The following is a 27,802-nucleotide window of genomic DNA, read 5'->3' on the forward strand; positions in this document are numbered from 1 at the left end:
GAAATTTGGAGAGTGAACCAGTAGATGGAAGATCTCTCTATCACTCTGCTTTCAAATAAATCAATCATTACAAGGTAATGTTTGAATGAAAATATCATTCAATGACATTTTCATTCAACATTAAGCAACAGAAACACAGCATAAAATATAAAACTATTGATGACATTTTTGCAGAAGAAAAGATTATTGGAGCTGGTGCTATGGTGTAGCAGGTTGAGCCACTGCCCGCAGTGCCAGTATCCCATGTGGATGCTAGTTTGAGTGCCAGCTGCTCCACTTCTGATCCAGCTCTCTGCTATTGTCCTTAGGACAGCAGTACTGGAAGGCCCAAGTGCTTGGGCCCTTGCATCCACGTGGGAGACCCAAAGAAGCTCTTGGCTCCTGGCCTTGGACCTGCTCAGTTCTGGCCGTTGCGGCCATCTGGGGAGTGAACCTGCAGACGGAAGACCACTCTCTCTGTCTCTTCCTCTCTGTAACTCTGCCTTTCAAATAAACAAAATAAATCTCTAAAAAAAGAAAAGAAAAAACAAACAAAAAGATGTCGTTGCATTCAACGAAATAACCACCCAAATCTCTCCACAGACAAAATATCTTGGAAAAGTGACTTCAACTTCCTTCACTATGGTTTCAAACATATGTTTTATACTATCCCTAAATTGCCTGAAACATTGTCCTGGAATCCACAACATCATTTTCTTTTCATTTTTTAAAGATTTATTAATTTATTTGAAAGTCAGAGTTACAGAAAGAGAGAGGAGAGACACACAGAGAGAGATCTTCCATCTGTTGGTTTACTCCCCAAAAGGCCACAATGGCTGGAGCTGGGCTGATCCAAAGCCAGGAACCAGGAGTTTCTTCCAGGTTTCCCATGTGCGTATAGGGGCCCAAGCACTAGGGCCATCCTCCACTGCTGTCCCAGGCACATTAGCAGGGATTTGGTTCGGAAATGGAGCAGCTGGGATTCTAACCAGCACCCGTATGGGATGCACTACAGGCAGCAGCTTTGCCTGCTACACCACAGCCGAGGCCCCATTATTTTTTATTTTGTTTGAAGCCTGGGGGAGTGTTATAGGAGTGGAAAATATATTCTGCTGTTGAGATGCTTATGCTCCAGGTGAGAGGAAAATCTGTTATTAAAAATGATCATGGGGAGAAGGCAGGCATATGGCCTGGACATCAAGACTCTGGTTAAAACATGCAGCCACGTGTCCCACATCCGAGCACCTAGGTTTGAGCCTCAGCTCCAGCTCCTGATTTCAACCCTCAGCTAATGCAAACCCTGGGAGGCAGTAGTAATTGGAGTGGTTGGGTTGCTGCCACCCATGTGAGGCACCTAGAGTGGGTTCTGGCTCCTGGCTTTGCCTTGTCCCAGCTCTGGCTGTTGCAGCATCTGGGGAATGAACCAGCAGATGAGAAATACCTCCCATAAATAAATAATACAAATTAAAATTATTATAAAAGAGATGGGTATTGTGGCACAGTGCATTAAGCCACTGCTCTGGATGTCAGCATCCCTTATCAGAAGTTCTTCATCGCTTCCAATCTAGTTTCCTGTTAATGCACCTGGAAGGCAGCGACAATGGCTTAGGTACTGCCATCCACGTGGGAGACCAAGATGGAGTTCCTGGCTCCTGGCTCCTGACTTTGGCCTGGCCCAGTCCAAGCTGTTCCAGGCATTTCAGGGAGTGACCCAGTGAATGGAAGATCTCTCTGTCTCTCTGCCTTTCAAATAAAATGAAAATAAAACTTAAAGTTTTTAAGAAGATTCAGCACCAGAATTACTTTTTCCAGGAAACCACCCCAGATTCCAGACCTAGGTACACTCCTCTACGCTCCCTGTGATTAACTCAAGTTTCTGCCTATGTTTCACAAGCACTATACTGTGACTCGGGCTTACTTGTCTGTCTCTCCAGCAGGCTGTCATATTCATCTTTTTACCTTCAGTGCCAAGCATGAAGCTTGGGCAGGGCGGACTATTTGTGTGCTGGAACCAGGCGAAAATTGATTCTCCTGCCCCGCTTAGCTCACCGACCCACTGCGCGAGCCAGGCAGGTGGAACCGGAACGAAGAGGAGAAAAACTACACTTCCCGTCAAGCCTCAGGACACACCCCTGCTCTTCGTTAACGCCTCTTCCCCACGGAAATGAAAGAAGCACTTCCGGGTTCGGCAAGAGCAGGGAGCCGGCAGCGCTGGGTCGGCCCCTTAGGGCCTTGCTCTGAAGCCCCGCCTTCGCTTCGGTCTTTTCTGGAAATCCCGCATTGATCTCGGCTGTGCCGGTCGGTTATTTCACGGGCGCTTGTGGGTGTCCTCGGAGCCTCCTGGTGCACCGGGCGGGCGAGACCTGCGGACGCGCAGTTCCGGCGGGTCGCGGCGGCCGAAGCACCCGGCTGGGAAGCCGGTTACCCGGGTGGTGGCCCCGTGCTGACGTTTTGTCCCTCCTTTCTCCTCGTTGCGCGATCGAGGCGTCCCGGACGCGCGTGTGAATCCCCCATGGCAGATACGACCCCGAACGGGCCCCAAGGGGCGGGCGCCGTGGTAAGTGAGCGGGCAGGGGCGTCTGGCTGGATTTGCAGGAGTTAGGAAGGAGCAGGAAGTGATGGGAGCAGATCCCCCAGGCGTTCAGAAGGTCGGTGCTTTCTGGACTGGGTCAGAGGGAGTGGGGGTGGAGTGAGTGAGTGTTGAGAACAGGAGCGGAGACGTAGGGAGCTCCAAGTTTGTTCCTGAAGCGACCACAGGCTGGCCCTCACCTGTAAGCCGTGGACACTGGGCCTCTCTTGCTTTCTCCCACCCCTCAGCCTCTGACTGGCCCAGGTCCCAAGGTTGAAGATGCCGTTTGAGGTTGTGCCGTGACACCCGCGCCTCGTGGTGCACACCCGTGCTGCCCCAGCGCGTTTCTGCCCGCTTGATGCCATTGTATAGAAATTACGCGAAGGAGGAGATAGGGCCCTTCTCCCTCTTCCTTCAGTTTGTCCTTTCTTTCGCATGAAGAGAAATATTATGCTTTTGAAATTTTTTTACGTTTAAAATGCCGATCTGCAGCTTATTAGTTTGTTCTACCCGAAGCATTTTTGTATATACTAGTATATATGGAAGAGGCAGACGAGACAGCGAAAGTGCTCCCATCATCAGGTTCACTCCACTAAGTACTTGAGAGCAATCCAGTTCTCCCACGTGGATGACGGGAACCCAACTCAATTACCTGAACCGTCCCCGCCACCTCCCAGGGCCTGCTTAACATGAGAGCAGGAGCTGGAGTCAGGACCTGGGTGTTGAACCCGGGCACTCAGATATGGGATGTGGGTGTCTTACCTGCTGCTCGAAGGCCCTGTCCACTCCTCTAGTCTAACACTGTATCGATTTGTGAATTGGGCAAGTCATTTCTTAAAAATTTTTTCGGAGATCTCTACACAACTTTTCTTCCTTTTCATTTGAGAGCTAGTCTATGGTCAGCCCAAAACGATGTAGGTGTTGTTTCGCATGACCGCTGTGCAGTTCCACTAATATTATTGTGTGTTATTATGTAATAATCCAATTCATGTTCAAATTTCTTTAGACATCTTTTGAAGCTGTTTCCTGCTTTCCTTTGCCCGGATTCAGTCGAAAAGCTTGCATTGCACTTACTGGTTGTATCTCTGTAGTGCCTTCACCTAGAACGGTTGCCCTGTCCACCTCCTCCCTCTTTTGTCTTATACGACACAACACCAATAGTTGTTGCAGGAGTCCAAACCTGTTGTTTAGCAGATTGCTCTTCAAATTGGAATTTTCTGATTTTGTACCTCATGACTAGATACAGGTTACAGGTTTGTCAGGAATTTGTATAAGTAGTAGTGTATCTTTCTTGGTGCAATATATAAATATCAGAAGACATGTTGCATTGATTTATCCCATCATTGGAGAATTTAAAAAAAAAAATGTTTATTTGAAAGGCAGAGACACAAATCTTCTACCCACTGATTCACTCCCTAAATGCCGGCAGAAGCTGGGTCTGGGCCAGGCTGAAGCCAAGAGCCAGGATCTCAATCCGGCTCTCCCACGTGGGTGGCTTGCGGGGACCATCCATTGCCTGCCACCTCCCAAGGTTGTGCAATAGCAGGAAGATGGAATTGAAAGCCCAGCTGCAACTGGAATCCAGGTATTTTCGATATCCCAAGTGTTGGCTTAACCACCACACCAAATGTTCACCCCCACTGGAGAATTTAAATTTGGTTGTTGAGTTAAGGTAGTGTCCACTAGATTCACCCTTGTAGAAGAGTTTTTCCGCTTTGTAATTAAAATGTGTGCTCTGGCTTACTTTAACACTGAACATTGTACTCAACAGTTTTTCACTCAAAAGATCCATTCATGTTTCTGATTTAAATTATTTATTACTTATATTACTTTATTACTTACTTTAAAAAACATGAACCAATACATTTTATTTATTTGAAAGGCAGAGTTACAGACAGAGGGAGAGGGAGATCTTCCATCTGCTAGTTCACTCCACAAATGGCCTTAATGGCTGGGACTCGGCCAGGTCAAAGCCAGGACCCAGGAGCTTCATCTGGGTCTCCCATGTGGGTGCAGAGGCTCAAGCACTTGGGTCATCCTCCGCTGCTTTTCCAAGGCACATTAGACAGGAGCTGGATTGAAAGTGCGGCAGCAAGGACTTGAACCAGCGTTCTTATGGGGTGGCAGCTTAACTTGCTGCACCATAGAACCGGCCCCTAAACCAATACACTTTTTAAACTTCTGTTGTGTAATAATATGCACATACATAAAGTGTGTGGAATAAAATGTGTAGTTCAGTAGTACATCAGAAAATAAACTGCCTTAACAAATAGATTTTTTAAGATAATTTTAAAAAGATTTATTTACTTACTTGAAACGCAGAGGGACAGAGAGAGGCCTTGTAGCCACTGGTTCAGTCCCCAAAAGGATTGAACAGCAAGCTTCCAGACTAAAGAGGATAGTTGTAGAGAAATTAAGCACAGTAAGGTAGATTTATTTTTCCATTTAGCTATTGCTAATTATTTAAATTTAGAGGAGTTATAGTATGGCATGTGTGGAAAGAGTAGATCAGAGGCATATTATTTAGCTGTGAAATTAAGTGCATGTGATTAAAAAGAGATGCATTAAAAAACCCTTGAGGGGCTGGTGCTGTGGTGTAGCATGTTAAGGTTCAAGTTCCAGCAGCTCCACTTGCGATCCAGTTCCCTGCTAATGTGCCTGGGAAAGCAGCGGAGGATGGCCCAAGTCCTTGGGCCCCTGCACCCATGTAGGAGACCTGGAAGAAGCTTTGATCTCCTGGCTTCTGTCTGGCCTACCCTGGCTCTTACAGCCATTTGGGGAGTGAACCAGCAGATGGAAGACCTCTCTCCCTGTCTCTCTCTCTCTTTCTCTGTAATTCTGTCTTTCAAAATAAAGTCAGTCTTTAAAAAAACAAAACAAGCAATGTTTGAATGTTAGGGGCGAGAGTTGTGACGAAGCCTGTTAAGCTGCTACCTGTGATACCAGCATCCCATATGAGCACCAGTTAAGTCCCAGCTAATGCACCTGGGAAAGCGGTGGAAGATGGCCCAGGTGCTTTGGGCCCCTGACGCTTATATGGGAGATCTGGATGGAGTTCAGGTTCCTGACTTTGGCTTGGTCCAGCCCCAGCCATTGTGGCCATCTCGGTGGGGAGTAAACCAGTAGATGGAAGATCTTTCTCTCTCTGACTGCCTTTCAAAAAAAAAAAAAAAAAAAAAAATTCTTATGTTTTAAAGTGTACTTGTAGGTTTTTTCAAAATTTAAAAATTTTTTTCAAAAGGTAATATTGCTTAGTTGCTTAAGCCAGTGTTTTTATGTTTTAGGTGACTCATTAGTAAATTTTGAAATCAGTTTAATGGAAACACCAATTAAAAAAACCCTAGAAAATACCAAAAACTGACATACATAGTAAGGAAGAATGTTTTGTGAAACTTAGTTTACATTATAACACCCATGTATGTTTATATTGGACCTTAGTGTTAAAACAATTTATGTACATTGTAGTAAAAAAATGTAAAAGCCTCTTTAGAATTTGAATACGGATGTACTTTAATAATGAAACATTTTATATTCTTTAGTGGCAATGTACACATATCATATATTGGAAAAAAGAGCAAAGAAAAAGAGAATAGAAAAAAATGGAGATGAAATTGATATATGGAAGTCTAATTTAGAGCCACTGAAACTAGGGTGAAATTTATGGGGGAGTCTGCAGGAGGTGAAGAGAATCATATAATCAGAGAAGCGGCGCCATGTAACACCTCGCAGTGTGTTTTGCACACCTGCTCTGTGCTAGGCCTGTGTACAGAAGCACATCAGTTCTGCAGTGACTTACTGTGATTTTACATTTTTTTCTTTAAAAAGTTTGATCCAGGCCGGCGCCGCGGCTCACTAGGCTAATCCTCCGCCTTGCGGCGCCGGCACACCGGGTTCTAGTCCCGGTCGGGGCGCCGGATTCTGTCCCGGTTGCCCCTCTTCCAGGCCAGCCCTCTGCTGTGGCCAGGGAGTGCAGTGGAGGATGGCCCAGGTGCTTGGGCCCTGCACCCCATGGGAGACCAGGAAAAGCACCTGGCTCCTGGCTTTGGATCAGCGCGGTGCGCCGGCCGCAGCGCGCCGACCGCGGCGGCCATTGGAGGGTGAACCAACGGCAAAGGAAGACCTTTCTCTCTGTCTCTCTCTCTCACTGTCCACTCTGCCTGTCAAAAAAAAAAATAAATAAATAAAAATAAAAAAATAAAAATTAAAAAAAAAAAAAGTTTGATCCAAACTGTGTTTATATGCGTCTTTTTACAGAGCTCTGAGTCCCCTACATATTTAGATTTGAGATTTTTCTAAGAATAGGTGGTATTGATCCCTTGAGAGCAATTAGTTTTATTTAATGCTGCTTTAAAATAGATGAAGACAGTATTATCTGTGTTGAAGAAGCACAGACAGTTGCAGTTAAATTTCTGTTCTGGTTTTTTTCCTAATGAATGCTTTTATTTTTTAAAGTGTCAGCTGCTGTTTTTCTATTTATTTCTGTTTATTTAAGTACTTCTGTACCATCCACATCAAAATAATAAGATGTTTGGACTTGTCATTGAGCAAATAGTGAAAGTTAATTGTGTTAGAATTTTCACTTAATGTTTTGAAAAAGGAATGTTCTAAAGTTATGAAAATGTTTTGGGTAGGAATGAAGCTACATAATCTTCATCCTTAACATGATTTATAGGCTTAGTTTACTATAATTTTCTTTTTCAATCCAGCAATTCATGATGACCAATAAACTGGACACTGCGATGTGGCTGTCTCGCTTGTTCACGGTGTACTGCTCTGCTTTGTTTGTTCTGCCTCTTCTTGGGTATGTATTATGCATGTTTCTGCCTTTGCTATTTACTTGTTCAGACGATTTTTATGGGATTGGCTTTTAGATGTAAGAATCGTTAAACTGAAGGGTTTAGGGACAAATAAAATACAATTCCTATCTTAATACACTAATAACAGTAATATTATCAACTAGAGGAATAATTTACACTTCGTGATTTCTGAAACAAACAACTCTGAAAATCTGAGGAAAATGGGTATGTGAGGATGAGGTAAAGTCCTGGTTTTTGCATTTTTGCCTTGTTTTAATTTGTCAGGAAGAATTACTGCAACTAAAACTCAGTTGGCCTATATGTGTGTGTAAAAGTCGTGCCTCTTAAGAAGGTAGAATAGTTTTAAGTAATTTACTTCTATTGACAATTAAATGATTAGGTGTTGTGCAATCATGATGCAATTCACAAAGGAGGAAGAGACTCGGCAGCTGTTTGTGTGTTACGATAACCGCTCCTCTGGTGACTTCCAGGTTGCATGAAGCAGCAAGCTTTTACCAGCGCGCCTTGCTGGCAAACGCTCTGACCAGCGCTTTGAGGCTGCATCAGAGGTTACCGCACTTCCAACTGAGCAGAGCGTTCCTGGCCCAGGCCTTGTTGGAGGACAGCTGCCACTACCTGCTGTATTCACTCATCTTTGTCAATTCCTACCCTGTTACAAGTATCCTTTTCTGCTTTTTTCACATGAACTTGCCAGCTAAGCATGTAGGAGATCTCTTATTTTTTTGCAACAGAAAAATTCAGCAATGAGGGCATTCCACAAAGCCTGTTTGTTGGCTTTTGGCACTTCATTTGAGTGACAATAATGTTTAGTGGAAGAATTTCTGACTCTTTAAATGTGAAATCTAAACTTTGAAGAGCTGATTGGGGAATTTTGAGCTTTATCTTTTGTCCTTGCCCCTTGTAAGCTTCTCTGTTAGCAACAGATGTTTTAAAATTCAGATTCAAAGCACAAGCCTATGTAAAGCTTACTTTAATATTTAAAATTTTGATTCATTTTATTCATATCTTCTTTGGGAAGGTGTCCACTAGTCTGCCTTTAAAAAAGAGAGTCCCTCTGCTCTTTCCTTTCTAACTCCTAGTGAGCTAGGAACCAATGGAAATTAATCAAAAAATAATTTTTAAGGTGAGAATGGGATCATTAATGGAAAGAAATGAAGATTTGTTGTAGGTAAATTAGAAAGTAAGGATGTATGTGCTAATCCATGTAGCTAATCATTATTACATAGCTCATTTGTAATTTGTTTTCATATTTCCAAAGTGTGTTGTGGGGTGATAGCTCCAAAAAGGAGAGGAGAGGAACCACAATTGGTCATGTTTGAGAAGCACTAGGTTAAATATTTTTAAGTAGAGTTCTTTGTGCAACGTAAAAGTGAAAGCATTGGCTGTATTTATTAATTTTTTTTCCCTGTAGGTCATCCCTCGGGAAATTATTTTGTGCTTTGAGAAATGCTACCCTAAGAGCTTTTAAATATTTATGACTATACAAGGTAGAAGGCACAAATACCTCTGTAAGACAAATACTGCTGTTTTAGATAATACCTGTTTATGAAATATCAAATTTTAAATAGATTTTTATGTTTTAAGAAAAAGAGAATTGGAGGAAACTTGAGACTTGTTTGCCAGTGTCTTGACATTTAATCCTGCAGCACTCTGAAAAGAATCATTGTGTCGTATTATTGATAAGAATACTGAGCCTCAGTGCTGTTATCAATAATATGAAACATACACTGGTGAGTTAGCAGTAATGCTAAAAAGGTCTTGTGACTTAAAAGGCCTTTTTTTTTTTTTAAAAAAAAAAAAAAGATTTATTTAGTTATTTGAAAGCGTTACGCGGAGAGAGAGGACTTCCATATGCTGGTTCCCTCCCCAATTGGCTGCAACAGCTGGAGCTGGGCTGATCCGAAGCCAGGAACCAGAAGCTTCTTCCGGGTCTCCCACACGGGTGCAGGGGCCCAAAGACTTGGGCCATCTACTGCTTTCCCAGGCCACAGCAGAGAGCTGGATCGAAAGTGGAGCAGCCAGGACTCGAACTGGTGCCGATATGGGATGCCGGCAGTGCAGGCGGCAGCTTTACCCGCTATGCCACAGTGCTGGCCCCAAAAGGCCTTTTTAATCTGTCGTCAATGGGTAACCATTAAGTGTGGTTTTAAAATACTGCTATCTTTTCTTGGGTAAAGCTGGTAACTCCACTTACACATATGGTATGTGGAGAATCTCTAAATTCTTTGTTTTACATAGATAATTTAAGTGGTATGGAACAGAAGATAGTTTCAGTGTGTGGGTCTATAATGTCCCAGTATAATTTGTATGGTTTACTTTTTTAAAAAAAAAAGATTATTTGAAAGGCAGATTTATAGAGAGAGAGAGAGGTCTTCTATCTGCTGGTTCACTCACCAGTTAGCCACAACTGCTGGAACTGGGCCGATCAGATGCCAGGAGCTTATTCTGGGTCTCCCATGCGGATGCAGGGGCCCAAGGACTTGGGCTATCTTCTGCTGTTTTCCCAGGCTATAGCAGAGAGTGAGGTCGGAAGTGGAACAGCCAGGACATGAACTGATGCCCATATGGGATGCTGGCATTGCAGGCAATAACTTTACCTACTGTGCTACTGTGCCACGGTGCCATGCCCCCCCCCCCCAATATGGTTTACATTTAGCTAGAACTCACTAAATTATTGTTGTATTATAATAATAAATGATAATCATTTCTTTGGTGTATCATTGGATTGTCTAGAAGTTCTTGATTATGCCTTTTGGTAGTTTAAAAGTTCTTTGAATGGGGAAATAGAAATGAGAGAAAATGTGTTTTCCAGATAATTAACAGAGCAAATTAAATACCTCAATTCTGAATTTGTGGGCTGAGCCTAGAGCAGATCAGGTACTTAGTAAATTTTGTTGAGTCACTCTTGTGATGGTACCAGATGAGATGTGACTGTGAAGACAGCCTCTCTGCCCCTCTCTGTATTTAGTTATTTGCTGGCCCCTCTCTTGGGAATGTTGACAATTATTGGATTTCAAAAATTCTTAAATTCATGTGGAGTTGGGGAGAAGTAAGCAGTGAGAATAGCACAAAGTGTTAATTGGCAAGAAATACTAAACTGATTCCTAAAGTAATGGCTATTGTGCTAATAAATAAAAGTGGGCCTAAAATAATATAAAAGTCTTTGTCCTTGTAAAGGTGACAGATGCCTTTTTCTTACTCTAACAATGACAGGTACTTAGCCACTTTAACCCATATCTTTTCTAAATAGTTTTAAAATGATCCTGAAAGATAAGATTATGAATCTCTTACCAAGGTTTCTGAACTGGAGAATGTTAGAAATAAAAGACTTACAAGAAATCTCTAGCTCTGATCTCTCTTTATTCAGCTTGGCCTATGAAAAAAACAGATGTATGACAGAGCCAGGACTGGAACCCAACTGTCTTCACTCTTCAGTCCAGGGTTCTGTTTTTACTACCTGACCTTGTCTTTTTTAGTGTATCAGGCTTTGAGTCTGGGTATGTATCAAAGTTCAGGTTGAATTATTTAAGTGTGTGTGTGTGTGAGAGAGAGAGAGAGAGAGAGACAGAGAGACAGAGAGACAGAGATCCATTTAGAATATTATCATTTAATTCTTAAAAGTGGTGAGAAAAAATTGGTCAAGATATTAGCTTGGAGAACTATATTATTAGAGAGGTGGGGTTCCTCTGACACTTGATATATGTCAGTATCTTGTTCACCAGTTGGGTAGTAGGAAACCTTTGGGTCTTAAATGAATTATGGTTGTCATGAATTTGATAGTCAGATTGTATTACAGTAGTCACCATTTCCTATCTTGCCATCCCTTTAGTTAGTACAGAAAAATAAAATGGTTCATTTCATAGAAATTGCTAATATCTTTAGCATAATTACCTTTACCACTTGTGATTGGCTTACTGTTCATCTGTGTTGTTTCCTAGAAATACTTGATAATTTTTTTCTGGTATCAACCTGGCAGAAATGGGGGTCTTTTGAGTAATTTTCATTTCTCAAAAAGTTGAATGAAAACTTGGATTTATGTATGGCATAAAGCCAGCAGTTGCACTCAAATGCTTTCTCTGTCAGTAATTAAGCTGATCAGACTTTGAATGCACTGTATATACTTTTTAATTTTTATATCTTGAGAACATAAGTTGTAACTGCTTGATTAATATAGTAACTCAAAATAATGGAGACTTTGTAGGAGAGCAATACTAAAAGCTCTGTAGTTGGGAAGAATTTGGGGAAACTCTCCTCGGGTTTGAGATCTGTGAACGCTCTAGCACGGCCATTGCTGTCTGAGCTGTATTTAACCCTTTGAAGTAGTCTAGATTTCAAGTTGATTCAGCAGATATTGACAGTGTATTATTAACCAACACAAACAAATGAAAAAAAACACGGTTTTTAACTAATAATTTTAATTTACTTCCCTCTTTGCAGTTTATACAACTTCATTTTATTTAAAATATACATGAGTAAAACAAAAGCTGTTCAATGAACTCATTGCAAATATTTCAGATCGGTGTATTTGGACATAATCCATAGCCTGTTTTGCAAAGTACTTGATGACTTTTAAATGTCCTTAATTGTTTTCTTCAGTGAGTATTTTCCCAGTCTTGTTGTTCTCTTTGCTTCATGCTGCCACATATACAAGGAAAGTCCTTGATGTAAGTAAAATTATGCTGTTGCTCTGACTCTTGGATTATAGTTTACAGGAATTTGAGTTCTGAGACATTATGCATTTGTCACACAAAGTCTGTCTATGTCTTACAAACTTGTTATAAACTATTTTATGATTTGAAAGTTCAAAAGTTTTGAGAGTTCTTACTGTTGATGTTTCACAAACTAGTACAGTATATAAATAAAGGATTACACTTAGAATTACCCCAGGCCTCAGAGGAATTTTTGAAGTTTCAAATAAATCTCTTTATGTTTTTTAAACAATGTGTGTCACTTAAGTTTGGTGAGTTGTTAGAGATCTCTTGTTCTGTCAGTGTTTAACATGCCACATAAGTAGAGTGTCCTGAATCTCTTTCAACTACTGTTAGACTGCTGCTTTCAATTGCTTGGTTAGGACTTTAAGTCCAACTTCTTGTGCCAGATCGATTTACTGTATGTGCATTGAAAGATGAATTAAAATTTCCAAATTTATGCCTGTGTTGGCCTGCCTTAACCCTGTAATTCTTGGGTCACAACAGTAATTTGACTTTGTTATTTCTTTTATTTCTTTTTCAAATTTGTTTTAGAGGCGGAGAAACAGACCTAGAGACATAGAGTGCTCCCATTAGCTGGGGTACTCCCTGCAAAGGCCCAAGCTGGGAGCTGGGAACACTTTTCTGGTCTCATCAATGAGTAGCAGGAACCCAGTTACTTAAGCCATCACTGCTGCTTCCCAGGATCCGTATTAGCAGACAGGGAGTAGCTGATTTCTACTGTCAGCTAGCTGGAACCACAGATATTTTGTAATTTTTATTTCTGGGTACTCAGATTTTGTTTTGGAGAGAGTAATTACAATTTTTGCTGAAGTCATCTCAACTTTTTAAGAAAAATAAGCATCTAGAAATGAAAAGTACTTTTACTGCAGTCTGAGGTGTTTTTTTTGTTTGGTTAAATCTTCAAAAACACAAAATAAAATCGAGTAAAATGGGAAAATACACTTATGTATATCCTTAAGTTGTTTGTAAATGTGTATACAATCATTTTCAAATAATTGGCTTTTGGTTGTTATTACCTGTTTTACCTTTATCTTAAGAAGGAAAATACAGTTGGTCTTATATCTGGGTTCCACATCTATGAATTTAACCAACTGTGTATTGAAAGCATTGGGGGAAAAATTGTTTCCATCCTAAATATAGGCAGACTTTTTCTTGCATTATATCCTAAATAATACAGTACAATATTGTTTTAAATAGCATTTACATTATATTAGAACTGTAAGTAATCCAAGGATGATTTAAAATATGTGGGAATATGGTTCTATGTGTACAGGTTATATGCAAATACTGTCTCATACTTAATATAAGAGACTTGAGGATCTGCAGATTTTGGTATCATTGGGATTCCTGGAACTAGTGCCCCACAGACACTGGGGGACAACGGTAATTAAGTTATCAAAAATGCTTTATTTCTAATGTTTCTCTCTTTTGTTTTAGGCAAAGGGTTCTAATAGTTTACCTCTGCTGAGATCTGTCTTGGATAAATTAAGTGCTAATCAACAAAATATTCTGAAATTCATTGCTTGTAATGAAATTTTTTTGATGCCTGCTACTGTTTTTATGCTTTTTAGGTAAGAATAAAAATATACTTGTTTTGGAAAAATGATGACTAAGTGAACATATTAAAGAAATTAACTCTGGGGCAGCATCATGGAGCAGTGAGTTAAGCCTCAGTTTGATCCCTGGCTATTTGGTTTCCCATCCAGTTTCCCACTAGTGTCTCCAGGAAGGCAGTGGAAGCTGGCCTAAGTGCTTGGGCATCTGCCACCCATGTGGAGACCAGGATGGAGTTCCTGGCTCTTGGTTTTGACCTGGCACAACCCTGACTGTTGCAGCCATTTGGGGAACAGGTGGAAGACATTTCTCTGTTGCTTATGTTCTCTTTCTCTCATCTCCTTCTTCCTCTTTCTCTCTCTCTCTCTGCAGTTTTGCCTTTCAGATAAAAAAATATAACTCAAATTTTCTCCAACTTAAATCTGTTGATATGTCAATATTTAGAGCTCAGTGATCTTAGCAATCACCCAATCCTTCTAACTTTACAATAGAGAAAGAGATGTTGTAGTAAACCCAGGAATTTGTCTTATTTCTTGTGATACATTATTTAACATTTTCAAAATTAATTTCAGAATTACTACCTTTGAAAGAATCTTGAGAAATCTAATCCATTCTGCCACTATTAAAATGATTTTTCTTATACTTGAAAGAACTTAAAAATTAGTCTTTTTTTATTTTTTCAGATTTATTTATTTGACAGAGAGAGAGTCAGAGAGTTCTTCCATCTGCTGGTTCACTCCCCAGATGGCCACAACGGCCAGAGCTGGGCCAATCTGAAGCTAGGAGCCAGGAGCTTTTTCTGGGTCTCCCATGTGGGTGCAGGGGCCCAAGCACTTGGGCCATCTACTGATTTCCCAGGCCATAGCAGGGCCCAAGCACCTGGGCCATCCTCCACTGCACTCCCTGGCCACAGCAGAGAGCTGGCCTGGAAGAGGGGCAACCGGGACAGAATCCGGCGCCCTGACCGGGACTAGAACCTGGTGTGCCGGCGCCGCAAGGCAGAGGATTAGCCTAGTGAGCCACGGCGCCGGCTAAGATGTGTTTTAAATTCTAGTATTTCCATGATTTTAGGTTTCAGCTTTTGATTTTCCTCTTGTAATTCTGATCAGACACTTAAACACTTTAATTAGTAAAAGGAATTTTCTGTCATCTTACTGTATTATTCGTTTTATTTTTCTTGGGTCACATAATTCTGGTCTTGGATCACATCAAGTTCTGAGATTTATTTCTTGGAATTGAGTGAAAGTTAAAATGTTATATTCTGAAGCTAGTTTTTTTTTGTATGGATATAATTGATGTTCATATTCAGAAACTTCCAGGTTCTATTTAATAACATAATTTATGGTCCTCTTGGATCATCTCAGAATAGTTAAAATGAAATGTTGAGATGCCATGCATATTTCGAAAAACTCTCATTTTGGAACTTCAGTGATTTTTTTGTTAGAGATGTTGACTGCATTGGTACGTTAACTCAATTGTGTTCTTGAAATGTTTATTTAAATACTTAGGATGTGCATACTTATATTAATTTTGAAGATTATTGTAAAGGAAATGAAAATTAACCAGAAATATTTAAGTAGATAAATTATTTTAAAAAATCAAAATTAGCTTAAAAAGTTATACTCCACTGCTATTAGGAACTGCTATTAATGCTTTAATCTATTACTTGAATATAACTCAAAAGTATAAAAACAATTTTAAATCATTAGTAGTCCTTATTACTAGTCCTATCCTTTGTGGTAGACACATAGTCTAATATTAGCTGGCTTTATTAAGTTACATTTGCTCTATTTAAAAATGAGCACATAGTCTCTATGAGTTTGTCTTCCACAAACATGCACTTGTGTGCAAAGAGAGAGGAAAGGATGATTATTGTAGCTTTATTTGTAATTGTAGACTGGAGCCATACTAAATATTCCAGACAGGCCAAAGCCAGGACCCTGGAACTCTGTCTTTGTCTCTTGCTTGGTTGGCAGGGGCCCAGTTACTTGGACCATCTTCTGCTGTTTTCCCAGGCACATTAGCAGGAAACTGGATCACAAGTGGAACAGCTAGAACTTGAACTGGTGCTCATATGGGATACCAGCATTGCAGGCAGTGGTTTAACCTACTGTGCCATGATGCCAGCCCTGTATATTGAGTTTCAAAGCTTGATTTCATCAATTGTGATTAGAGAATGAATTATATTTTACAATTTCATAAGTCATTCATGTATGAATATATTTTTAAAAATTTAAGCTGTAATATTCTTTACCAATTATTGAATAACCTGAATGTAGAGATGACAGACATTGCTGTCCCTTTGATGAATGAAGACATGTACATTTTCTGTTTGAATTGTCTTTATGTTTTGAGAATATACGCATGAATTGATAATGTGTTCTTACTATCGTGTATTTGTTTATTTCAGTGGTCAAGGAAGTTTGCTGCAGCCTTTTATATATTATAGATTTCTTACTCTACGATATTCCTCTAGAAGAAATCCGTATTGTCGGTAAGTTGAGGATTAGTTTAAATCTGTTTTGCTTGTTAAGAGTAACTCTTAGGAGTTAGTTAGCTAGTGAGTTGGACTTAAGTATGCAATGTTTTTTTAAGTTTTAGTTTTAGGCCCTGAACCAACTGATGTTAGTGAGAAGGTAGTTAAACAGATGTTCTTCCACTTATAATCGGGTTACATCCTGATAAACCCTCAGAAGGTGAGAATCTCATAAATCAGGAAAGCATTTAAACTACGAATACACCAGTAGCTCTGAACATCAGAGCTTCCCAACACGGTACACTGTGTAGATTCGTTGATCCCTTGTGGTGACGTGGCTGATGGAGCTGGAACTTGCCGCTGCCCAGTGCTACCTGTGACTCACACAGCATATTACTAGCCTAGGAAAAGATCAGAATTCTGGCTGGCGCCGCGGCTTGATAGGTTAATCCTCCGCCTACAGCGCCGGCACCCCAGGTTCTAGTCCCATTTGGGGCACTGGATTCTGTCCTGGTTGCTCCTCTTCCAGTCCAGCTCTCTGCTGTGGCCCGGGAGTGCAGTGGAGGATGGCCCAGGTCCTTGGGCCCTGCTCCTGCATGGGAGACCAGGAGAAGCACCTGGCTCCTGGCTTCGGATCAGTGCTGTGCACTGGCCGCAGCAGCCACTGGGGGGGTGAACCAACGGCAAAGGAAGACCTTTCTCTCTGTCTGTCTTTCTCACTGTCCACTCTGCCTGTCCAAAAAAAATCAGAATTCCAAGTACGGTTTTTAATGAATGCACTTTGCTGTGGCACCATTATAAAGTCAGAAAATCATAAGTTGAACTATAATATGGGTCCAACTGTGTTCTTGAAAACTGAGACTGAAATTATCTTGATCACCTTCAAAACACCACCAATGCTGAGGGAATCACGATGTCTGGGACATAGGTCTCATTACTGAGGAACTTTCCTGGTTGAAGAAACAGAAATACATGTCAAATAATAAAAGAATAGTTCCTGGCCCACGCTGTGGTACACTGGGTTAAATCTCCACCTGCAGCGCCAGCATACCATATGGGCTCCAGTCTAGTCCTGGCTGCTCCTCTTCCAATCCAGCTTTTTGCTATGACCTGGGAAAGCAATGGAGGCTGGCCCAAGTGCTTGAGCCCCTCGACCCACATGGGAGACCTGGAGAAAGCTCCTGGCTCCTGGCTTTGGATCGGTTCAGCTCCTGCTGTTAGGGCCATTTAGGGAGTGAACCAGCAGATGGAAGATCTCTTCCTCTCTCTCACTCCCTCTCTCTGTAACTCCACCTCTCAATAAATAAATAAAATCTTTAAAAAAAAATAGCTCAGAATATGGTATTCACAAATCAATAAAAGTAGTCACCCCTACCTATGGTTTGTTTTCATAATATGAAAATGTGAAATGGAAAAGTCCAGAAATAAACAATTCATATTAAATTTATGCCATTCTGAGTAGCATGATGAAATCCTGCACTGTCCTACTCTCTCCCATGTGGGAGGTGAATCATTCCTGTGTTTACACTATATAATGTTTGATTTGTAAATTAAACTTTAGCATATGTATATATGAATAGAAAATCTGTATAAAAGGTACTATCCACAACTTCAGGCATCCACAGGGGATCTTATTAATGGAGTTGCTATTTAATAACTTATTTAATAAGTTGCTATCTGTTTGCTTTATTGTATCAGTACTATAGGTCACAGAAGGGAGAGGTCATTGGACTGGAAGGTAAATGAACCCAAGAAGGTGTCCTAAAATAGAGAGAAATTTGATCTGGAAGGATCAAAACTGAATAGATAGGGAGACTAGGTCAAAGCATTTTAGTCGGGGAGACAGTGAGAGCACAGATTCAGGCAAGAAGTTTAAAGGTCATTTATAGATCTGTTTGACTTTGGTGGAGACTCTGAATGGTGAGTTGCTGGAGCTACAACTAAAACAGTAGTGGAGGAGCCTGCATTCAGCCTTCTGGTTAGGATGCCCACATCCCATGTTGGAGTGTCTGGGTTTACTTCCTGGCTCCAGCTTCCCACCAGTGTGGCTGGTTCAAGAGATTGGATTCCTGCTTCCCACACTGGAAGACAGAATTAAGTTCCCTGCTACTGGCTTCAACCTCAGCCCCAACTGTTGCAGGCTTCTGGGGAGTGAACCATCTGATGGAAGCACTCCATCTTGCTCTCTCCCTGTCTTTCTGCCACTCAATACATAAATAAATAAGTAAAAATCAAAGTATATTGGAGCCATATTGTTAACAAAACTTGAGTTTTAGGGTAAGAACTTTGGAATTTATCTTTTTAAATGCATAGCATTGGTAGCTTTGTTGTGTTGTTGTTGTTTTTTGTTTTTGTTTTATTTGAAAGGCAGGACCATAAGAGAGAGGAGAAACAGAGAGGGATCTTGAGCCACCAGTCACTCCCCAAATGACCACAATGGCAGGGGCTGTACCAGGCCAAAGCTGGGAGCCTGGAGTTTCTTCTGGGTCTCCCACATGTGTGCAGGGGCCCTGGTACTTGGGCCATCCTCTGCTGCTTTCCCAGGCCATTAGCAGGGAGCTAGATTGGAAGTGGTACAGCCAGTACTCGAACTGGTTCCCCTATGGGATGTCAGCATTGCAGTCAGAGGCCTAACCTGCTATGCCACATCACCGGCCCTGTTGACATGATCAGAATATTCTTCTGATATCCTTGTGCAGGGTAGTCTGGAGCAGAAAAATGGGCAAGGAGAGAATAGAGGTGTTTTAGGCAATTACTGTAGTTTTTCAGGATCTGATCTCAAAAGTTAGAGTAAAACTTTAAAATAGCTGTTTTTGCTGACTTTTAAAATGTTACTCAGATACTAATGCTAGTATAGTTTTTATTTCTGCATTTAAAATAAAGCAGTAGAATTCGGCCAGAAATCCAATGAGTATATTAGGAAGATCTCTGTTATGTTTCACATGTACAGTACAAATAACTCATTTTGAGTACTGGCCTGCTATTTATCAGGTGTGTGGCTTTCTGCACGTTAACTAAATTTGAATTTCTTCATGAGTTGAGTAGAAAATCTCCTCCTGAGAGTCAATGAAGTAAAGGTTTTACAAAGACTGAGAATACATTAAGTTCCACTAAATTATTTTCTTTATTCTGTGATCTGATTCTTCTTTTCAGAAGATTTTTATGTTCTTTTAAGACAATGTCTTTTTAGTAATACTTCTTGAAATAGGCCTTACTTACATTGCATAAGTTCATGAGTCCCTAGTAGCCAATAAACCTTTTACTTGCTTCAATGAGTGATTCCTTTTTTCTTTCTGGTCCACATATTCATCTCAGACATTATCTTCTGGTCCTCTTTCCTAACATCCATTTCTGTTAGGAGATTTGTTTTCCTGTGCCTCTTACATATCTCCTTCTCTCCTCTCATTTCTTATATACATTGAAATCATAGCAGTACACCTAGAAGTTTAGAAGTTTTCAGTGGACTGAAAAAGAAAGGACAGCAGTGGTTTAAGGTAACACCAATATGTGCTAATAAAGATCACTGATAAGCACATATTTTAATTAAAACAGTAGAAAGATAATGGAAAATATTTGAGCTTACAAATATTAATAACCATGCTAAAAACTAAATTTTCTATGCTAAACTTTTTTATTAAAGGTTTTGAGACTGTGTGCATCAGTCATTTGTACCCTTTTCACTTGTATTTATTCTCAAGTTGGTGGTATCACTTTTGTTGTAGATGGCTGGTGTAGTTTATAGCTGTGGTGCTCAGTAAAGCAGTCACTAACCACATTTGACTGTTTAAAATTTGTAAAACTTCAAACTTAGTTACTGAATCACACTAACCACAGTTTAGGTGCTTAAAAGCCGTATGTTGCTGGTGGCCACTGTTTTGGACTTTCCTTATCACAGAAAGTCCTGGTGTTGGTGCTATTGTAGAGGAGTTCTGATTTAATCTGTGCTAGTGATAGAGCCAGAGAAGCAGCAGGTTATGGCTCAAGTAGCTGGATCCCTGATACCTTCCTACATGGGAGACTTGGGTTGAGATCTTGATTCCTAGCCCAGCCTAGCCCAGCCCCTCTGGGTGGCGGGCAGGCAGGCATGAACCAGCAGATGGGAGCTCTTTCTGCCTCAAAGAAATTAAATGACAGTATAATATAAATAATTTAGGCATTACCAACTGTACAGTGTATGTGCGATGTGTACAGTATGCAATAAAATAGTCTTTGTAGGCAGCGAGCAGTTAGAGCACATCATGTTTGGACAGACTTGCAACATGACTTGAGCATAGGAGTTTGGGCAGAGAGTGACAGGAGATGAGGCAGAAAGTTAAACTGAGACCAGATTGTAGAGTATTGGATGTTGAGTTGAGGAGTTGGGTTTTGGTCTGAGCAAACTAGTTTGATCAGCAGAGTGATCTAATTTGGAGTAAGAACTCTTGAAAATCTTCTGTGTTACTCATTTAAACTTCACTATGACTCCAGGTGAGGTACCTGCTTCTAATTTATAGAAAAGGAAAACAAAGTATGTTCATTTAAGAAATAGTACTTGGATTGCTCATATTCTATAATTTTTCTTTCATTTAAAGAAATTGAATTTGCCCAAGAAAATGTTATTTCTGTAAAAAAGAAAATATGAATCATCCTTAATCTCAGTCATCAGAGGTAGCCAATTATTAAATGTCTCTGTTAAATAAACTTTTCCATCTTAAAAAAACCACATAGATGTAGATTTTGAGAATTGCATTGTGTGCATTCCTGTTAATTTTATTTCTTCAGGTTCTTTAAAGGCTGTGGTAAATTCCATCATCAGTATTTGCTTATTTATCATTGTATTGCTTTTGCCTCTGTTCCTGAAGAAAACATTTTTGTTTTGCAGGATCTTGTTTAATGAACTGAGGATTGTTGTTGAACATATAATAATGAAACCTGCTTGCCCACTGTTTGTGAGAAGACTTTGTCTACAGAGCATTGCCTTCATAAGCAGACTGGCGCCCACAGTTGCGTAGTTTAATGTCTAGTTAAGCTGTATATCTCTATATAACATAAGCATTATTAACCGCTAGTACTTCTGCTAGGGGTTGTAAATTCCAGGTGTGGCACTGACCTCAATCCAATTTACGTAATTTACATAAATGCATCTCACTGGAAAAATAATCATTTTCTTGGCATGTTAAATCAAGCCTTTTAAAAATTTTTTGAAAAAATTTTACTGCACTATAGCTCATGATTAAGGAAGTTTGTTTGTAGTGATAAATGTACTAAATTTTTTTTAGATGCTTCTGTGCCTGTATCATGAACTACATTTATTTCTCTTGTAAAATAGCTTTAAAATTTGTTTCAGCCTAATTAGTAATCTGAGTTTATATCTGGCATGAGTTCATTATGATAATATAAAAAATATGTGAATTCAGTATACTTTGAGACAGTATTGTTTTCCCATTCAGTAATTTTGGTTGGTGATTGTAACAGAAGCATTCCCACTGTGTATAATTCCAGATTGTTATTTTGTGCTGCTTTCTTAGGATATAACATTATAGGAGGAAATCTATATGTATCTTATGCTATGGCCTTCTGAGATTTTAGTTATATAAGTACTTCTGTTGTCTTAGAACATTAAAAACAAAAGGCTCAACTGGAAGCTTATTTGCCATTGGGTAAACAAGTGGGGTCTGCTAACTGTGTTACATCAGAAGGCAGTAGTGATCAGCTTTCAGAATCTCCTTGAGAAACATTTTCAAACAGGAAATCCTTTTACAAATGTGGACACATAAGTTATTCATGTTATAGTTGTACAATTACCTAGTTCGTATTCTTGACTGCCAATTTTCTCCATTTCTTAGGCTTGAATTTTCCTAGACAAATACAGAAGTTCAGATGCCTTTTCAAAGGAATATAACTGAAGATTGAGCATATATTTGTGTCTGTTCTGAAATAATAATGAAGAGTATCTTGTAGATTACATATTTACTTATTAAATCTGATTTAACAGGTTAAGAGATTTGTAGGTAAGGTAATTGGGAATGAAGCAAGGTGGGGCACTGGGGACAAATAGTGCATATTTCACTCTCATAATGCATAGATCAATTTGGGGGAATCTGATGTATTCTGCAACTATGATTTGGGTTGTATCATTTGTTAAATCTGTTTGTTGAACTCCCATCAACGTTTTTATAAAATTCATTCTGATACTTACTACTATTGCATGATTGGAAATGTTTAAAATATTGCATAATTTTAGTATAATGTAGTGGTTTTTGTAACCAGTTTGCTTCTGCCTGCATGTAATTTGGATTTCTAAAATATACTCATTAGTAATTTATCAGTAACATCAGTTTTTTTTTTGCTTGTTCAACTTCATAATCTCTGGAAAGGTGACATTTTTAGAATAGATTATAAGAAAAATTTATCTGATAGCTTCGCTATAACCAGCTATTTTTATATTTTTGTAATATCAACTAAGTTGGAGAAGCAACCTCATAATAGACAGTTGAGTGTGTGTGTGTGTGTGTGTGTGTGTTTAGCCTCATTATCACTCAATATGTAATATAATGTTTTAAAAAAAACTTTCTAGAGCAATAAAGTGATTATAATGTTAAGTAAGCATTCGTTTCTAATGATCTTAAGTCTTGAATTATACAGATTTTGGCAGCTGAAAGGTTATTTATTTTGAAGTTATTAATTTTTTCCTCCAAATTTCTTTTAAAGGTTTATTTATTTACTTCAGAGGCAGAGTTACAGACAGAGAGAGTGAGAGAGAGGTCTTCCATCCACTGGTTTACTCCCCAAATAGCCACAATGACCAGAGCTGGGCCATTCTGAAGCCAGGAGCCAGGAGCCTCCAGGAGTCCGGGCCTCCCATGTGAGTGCATGGGCCCAAGCACTTCCTACTGCTTTCCCAAGTCATGGCAGAGAGCTAGAAGAGGAGCAGCTGGGACTCAGACCAGTGCCCATATGGGATTCCAGTGCTGCAGGTGGTAGCTTAGCCCTCTACTCCACAGTGCCGCCCCCCTCCAAATTTTTTTTTTATCTGGAGATAACTTTATATTTATAGAATAATTTCAAAAATAGTGCAGAGCGTTTCCTGTATACCTTTTAGTCAGCCTCCTCTTGTGTTAACATCTTACATGACTGAAGAACTTTTATCAGAAGTACGAAATTGACCTTGAAACAATATTAACTAAAGTAAAAAACGTACTTGGTTTTCACCAGTTTTTCCGTGTGTGTGTGTGTGTGTGTGTGCTCACACTGCTTTTTTTTTTTTACCATGACCATCTTTTAAAGATTTATAAATTTGGTTTTTTTTCTTCTTTATTTTGAAAATTATTGTTGGTTAAAAGTATTTCCCTAAGGGAAATGATTCACATTGACTTTTAACAAAAACATGTTTAACATTAAAACTACTGCAGTTTCAAGCACTGGTTTTAAATCAAGGCTTTTTAATCACTAGCAGGATTATACTTCTGATATACTCATGTTTGAACAGAAATACAGATTTGTTCCTTAAAGCGTGGCTTACTTAATAACTAAAATACTCTTGAATTCATGAAAAAGTAAATTTGGCAGTTTGAACATTATTAGATACTTAGTTTGCATGAGCTTATCGCTAGAAATTCTGCAGTATAATTATGTACAAGCAGCTGACTTGGCATCTGATATTATAGTGTTCAGTGTATGCCTGTCAGATTAAAATTAGGGAAATGCAGATAGCAGTATAAACAAGAACGCAGAAGGAGAAGTCAACTCTTTAGTCTTATTAAACTCTTTTGGACAAGTGGAGCCTCACACAGGGATTTTATCTTCCTTTTGTACTTGGTTTCTCATTAATTTAAACTCTACTCAACATTAGTGCAGAGAGATTTCTTAAATACAGTTTATATTTAAGTTCTCTTTGAATGAAGTACACTGAGGTAGGTGGTCCTGGAAGAAAAAAAAAGTTTTGTTTACGAATATTCTTTAAGAGAACATCAAGGCAAGCTAATAATAAATCAGAAGTCAATGAAAAATCAATGCATTCTATTATGTCATTCCGAATTGCAAAGCTTCCTTTCTTCCTAATGAGCAGTAGCAAAAGATTCAGGTTTTGATACATTAGGACATGATTATTATTTATACTGCAAAGGAAAATGAGTATATATGTAACTACTGAGAGATTTTGTTTTTAAAAAGGTTTCTGATTAGATTAAGTGAAGTTAATTTGGAAGGATTATGTAAAGCCCCTTAAGTAATGCTAAGGAATTTAATTAATATAGTTACTCTAAAGTCCCACCCCACCCCATTCTCCTTAGAATTTGCTAGCTTCAAAGCTGTCGCCCTTATTAGACGAATTTTGATACTCCAGAAATGAAAACTTCCAGAAAGAACTTAGCCACAGTTATGTTTTTAATCAGTAGGTGGCACTCTTTGCTCAAGGAGACCCCTGCCCCATTTTTGCAGGCTGTGTTAAATGCCTCTGAATGTGCTGAGTCAGTCATAAAACTAAGGATCTGAATGCCATGAACTTTTTCGATGTGTAATCATTTAGTATTGAACAATATTTAATAATCATTTACTGTGAGTACATTTTTAAAAAATGAAATGTTCAAAAGAAGTACCTTGTCACTATGTACTTTCCAGAAAAACAGTAAAATAGGCCACATTTGGAAGTGGCATCATTCAGATTACAGTGTCTCTATTTTTTCCTTTTTATTCTAAGTGCCTGAATTGCTCAACATATCAATTATAAGGTTCTTCTTTCTCCTTCATTTTTAGATGTGTTCATAATCAGTAATGTTTTCATCATTTTGTAGGTATACTAGATATAGCCAGTTCAAGCTCTCTGAAAATTTGACTTTTCACAATAATATAAAAGCAAAATTAAATTTTTAGCTATTATATCAGAAATGGTAGCTAGATTTAAAAATTGGGCTGTGTAAACAGCTAGTTTTTCTAAACACTTCGTTGGAATTCTCTAAGATTAGGAGAATTCTTCTGAGGCCATGTACAGTTCAACATATGATATTCCAAAGGCATAGTTTTATAAACTTAGGAGTTATTTCCAGAGGTTGTTTTAATGAGCAGTCCTCTTGTATTCTGGGTGGAAAGTTATTAGATCTGGTATTAAGAATAAGAAAAGAGGTACTAAACGTTTGGAAATTTCCCTGGTAGTTATTATTCTCGGAAATGTGTATGTCCTAAGATGGTATTCAGGTGGTTTCTTTAGAAGGAGCATATTCCTGCGTGGGGGATTCACTGTCTCCACAGTCTGTCCCCTCTTGTGTAGTGCATGTAGGAAAACTGACCTGCATTGATTTTGAGTTGATGTGAGAAAAGAGCCCAGGACTTTTTAAATCTGCAGATTCTTTTTCTTAGAAATCAGTAAGAAAAAATATAGATGGATATCTTTGTTGGAATATTAATTAGCTCATATTGTCAGAGAAAGAAGGGCCCAAGGAAAATGTTACATTCTCCTCCTTAGCCTTGGAATGCTACTTTTTTGATATGCTTATCACCTTGAAACTTGTTTTTCTTGGTTCATGACAGTTTAATTTCACATTTACTATTTTCCTTTGTAACTTTGACAGAACAATTCTTTGTGACACTAAGTTTTGCCTATATATATATTTGTAAGTTGAGACTAAGTGGGCAAAGTCTTGGGCAGGTAACACTTATGATGTGTATATATTGGAACAGATGTTAAGAGACCACAAAGATTAGAAATAGTCATAAAGAACTGCTTGATTTTATATATGCGTTACTTCTGGTGCTCTATATAATGGGATATATTGAACTCAAAAATTTGTATGTACAGTATGTCAACATTTCTTAGTAAGTCCTCTTGAATCCATTTTTAATATCTAATATTGTACAGGTTGGGGAATTACTGTTTGAGCCAATGCTATCTAGACTGTATAAATTTATAAAATAAATTGAGAAATTCATCATTCCCCTGTATTCAAGACCAAAGCACATAGATGCTAATGTAGGGCTCAGAGGGGAAATATAGTTCTCCTGCATATTTGAGAAAATGTGAAGTCCTTTCAAGAAAATCTAATAAATGTAATAATCATAGCCTGCTGACACTAAGGAAAAAGGACCTCATTCGCTTTTTCTTTTATGCAGCGATTTACTGGTCCCTACTGATTTCCAAATTGGATCACTGCAGTAAATTATCCATGCTGGTACCTGTGAAAGTAAGCCCTGGGATCCATATTTGTTTTGTGTTCTGCTTAAATCAGCAAGAATGATAAATTTGATGGTGAGAAATTGGAAGTATCAAGGGCTTTCTTTGGTGATTGAGCAAAATAATGTCTCCACTTGTAATTTACTGTGACCCTTTTCACTGTATGTGCTTTATATGTCTAATATTTATTTCAATACAAATTAAATTGTTGTTCCTTCATCTTTATTGTTATTTTACTTATGTAAAAATCAAATTGTGTAATAAAAATCTCTTTGGATTGAAGTAGATTTAAAAATGTTATGTTGTAAAAGAACATTTGCAGTTAGAAATGAGCTTTTCTTTGAGCCTAATTGCCTTGTTGTAGAATAAGGTGGGTTTGAACTCACTTCTGTTATTCTCAGCCATTTATGAAGAGTAGAAATGCTGTGATTTTGAGATCTAATGTGAAACTGGGAAAAAAAAGAAAAATTACATTAGCTATCTCAACTGTTTGTTTCTGTAATTTTGTGTGTGTATAGTGAAATTTATAGCCGAGTGGGTGAGTTATTTATAACTCCAAATGATTCACAATACACAGTATACCCAAACTCATCAGTCAACACAAGGTAACATAACATAGAGGATATATATTTCCCTTCTAAGGTGTTCACAGATGGCAGACCTTTTCTGTGTAGTTTAATAACTGGTACTAAGTAATACACTGTACAAGCAATTTATTTTTAAGATTCATTTATTTATTTGAAAGGCAGAGTTACAGAGAGAGGGAGAGATAGATCTTCTGTCTACTGGTTTACTCCCCAAATGGCTGCAATGGCAGGTGCTGGGCCAGGCCGAAGTTGGGACACTAACCAGCGCCCATATGGGCTGCCGGTGCTGCAGGCAGAGGCTTAATGTACCTACTATTCCACAGCACCAGCCCCTGTACAGGCAACTTAAATCTTCACCACTTGGAGATATAATCTTAGAGGCACTATAGAAACCGGTTGTGTAAAGGCAGCTCTAGAAGTAAATACATGTTTAATTAATTAGTAAATGAGTTGTTCACATAAGAGGAAAAAGGTTAAAGGATCTTCAAAAAGTAATGGAAAATGTATATTATTTTTAAATGATGCATTAAAAATGTTTGAAACACAACAAACTCATCTTTTAATTCTATTTCCTATGAAGTTTTTGAAATCCCATTATAAACATTGTTGACCCATATGCTTTTTCATTTAGGATATTGAAATATTTGGAGCTGTATATAAAATAATTCTGAGATTTGGAAATGGCAAGATTATCTCATTCCTAAGGCTGCTTGAATGGAGAGTCCCTAAGAAGTGGTACACTGACATTATTGAGAGTTGAGTCTGAGCATGTGATATGTCAACAGTCTTTTAAAAAAAAAAAAGTTTATTGCAGTTACGCAGTGGTGAAGATGCCGCTTAGGTCCCCTGCAGCCCATATCAGAGTCCCTAGCTGGGATCTAGCTCCACTGCTAATTCCAGCTTCCTGTTAATGCACACCCTGGAAGGCAGCAGATGATGGCTCAAATACTTGGGTCCTTCCAGC

The 27,802-nt window shown here is 39.0% G+C and overlaps 1 protein-coding gene across 2 annotated transcripts; it reads left to right on the plus strand.

Annotated features, from left to right (window-relative positions):
* Positions 1-2,141: 2,141 nt before the first annotated feature.
* Positions 2,142-26,737, plus strand: TMEM33 (transmembrane protein 33). Of its 2 annotated transcripts, XM_008275448.5 has the most exons (8): positions 2,142-2,536; positions 7,255-7,349; positions 7,836-8,023; positions 11,962-12,029; positions 13,515-13,648; positions 16,042-16,125; positions 20,969-21,089; positions 21,933-26,737. In XM_008275448.5, the coding sequence occupies exons 1-8, from the start codon at positions 2,492-2,494 to the stop codon at positions 21,936-21,938; spliced, it is 741 nt and encodes a 246-aa protein (XP_008273670.1). In that variant the 5' UTR covers positions 2,142-2,491; the 3' UTR covers positions 21,939-26,737. The 2 variants fall into 2 exon arrangements, with proteins under 2 accessions (XP_008273670.1, XP_002709453.1); XM_002709407.6 differs by lacking the exon at positions 21,933-26,737 and having other exon boundaries at positions 20,969-21,730.
* Positions 26,738-27,802: the final 1,065 nt, after the last annotated feature.

This window comes from Oryctolagus cuniculus, chromosome 2 (genome assembly GCF_051225735.1).
Source record: "Oryctolagus cuniculus isolate XC-2025 breed Fujian yellow rabbit chromosome 2, ASM5122573v1, whole genome shotgun sequence".
NCBI lineage: Eukaryota > Metazoa > Chordata > Mammalia > Lagomorpha > Leporidae > Oryctolagus > Oryctolagus cuniculus.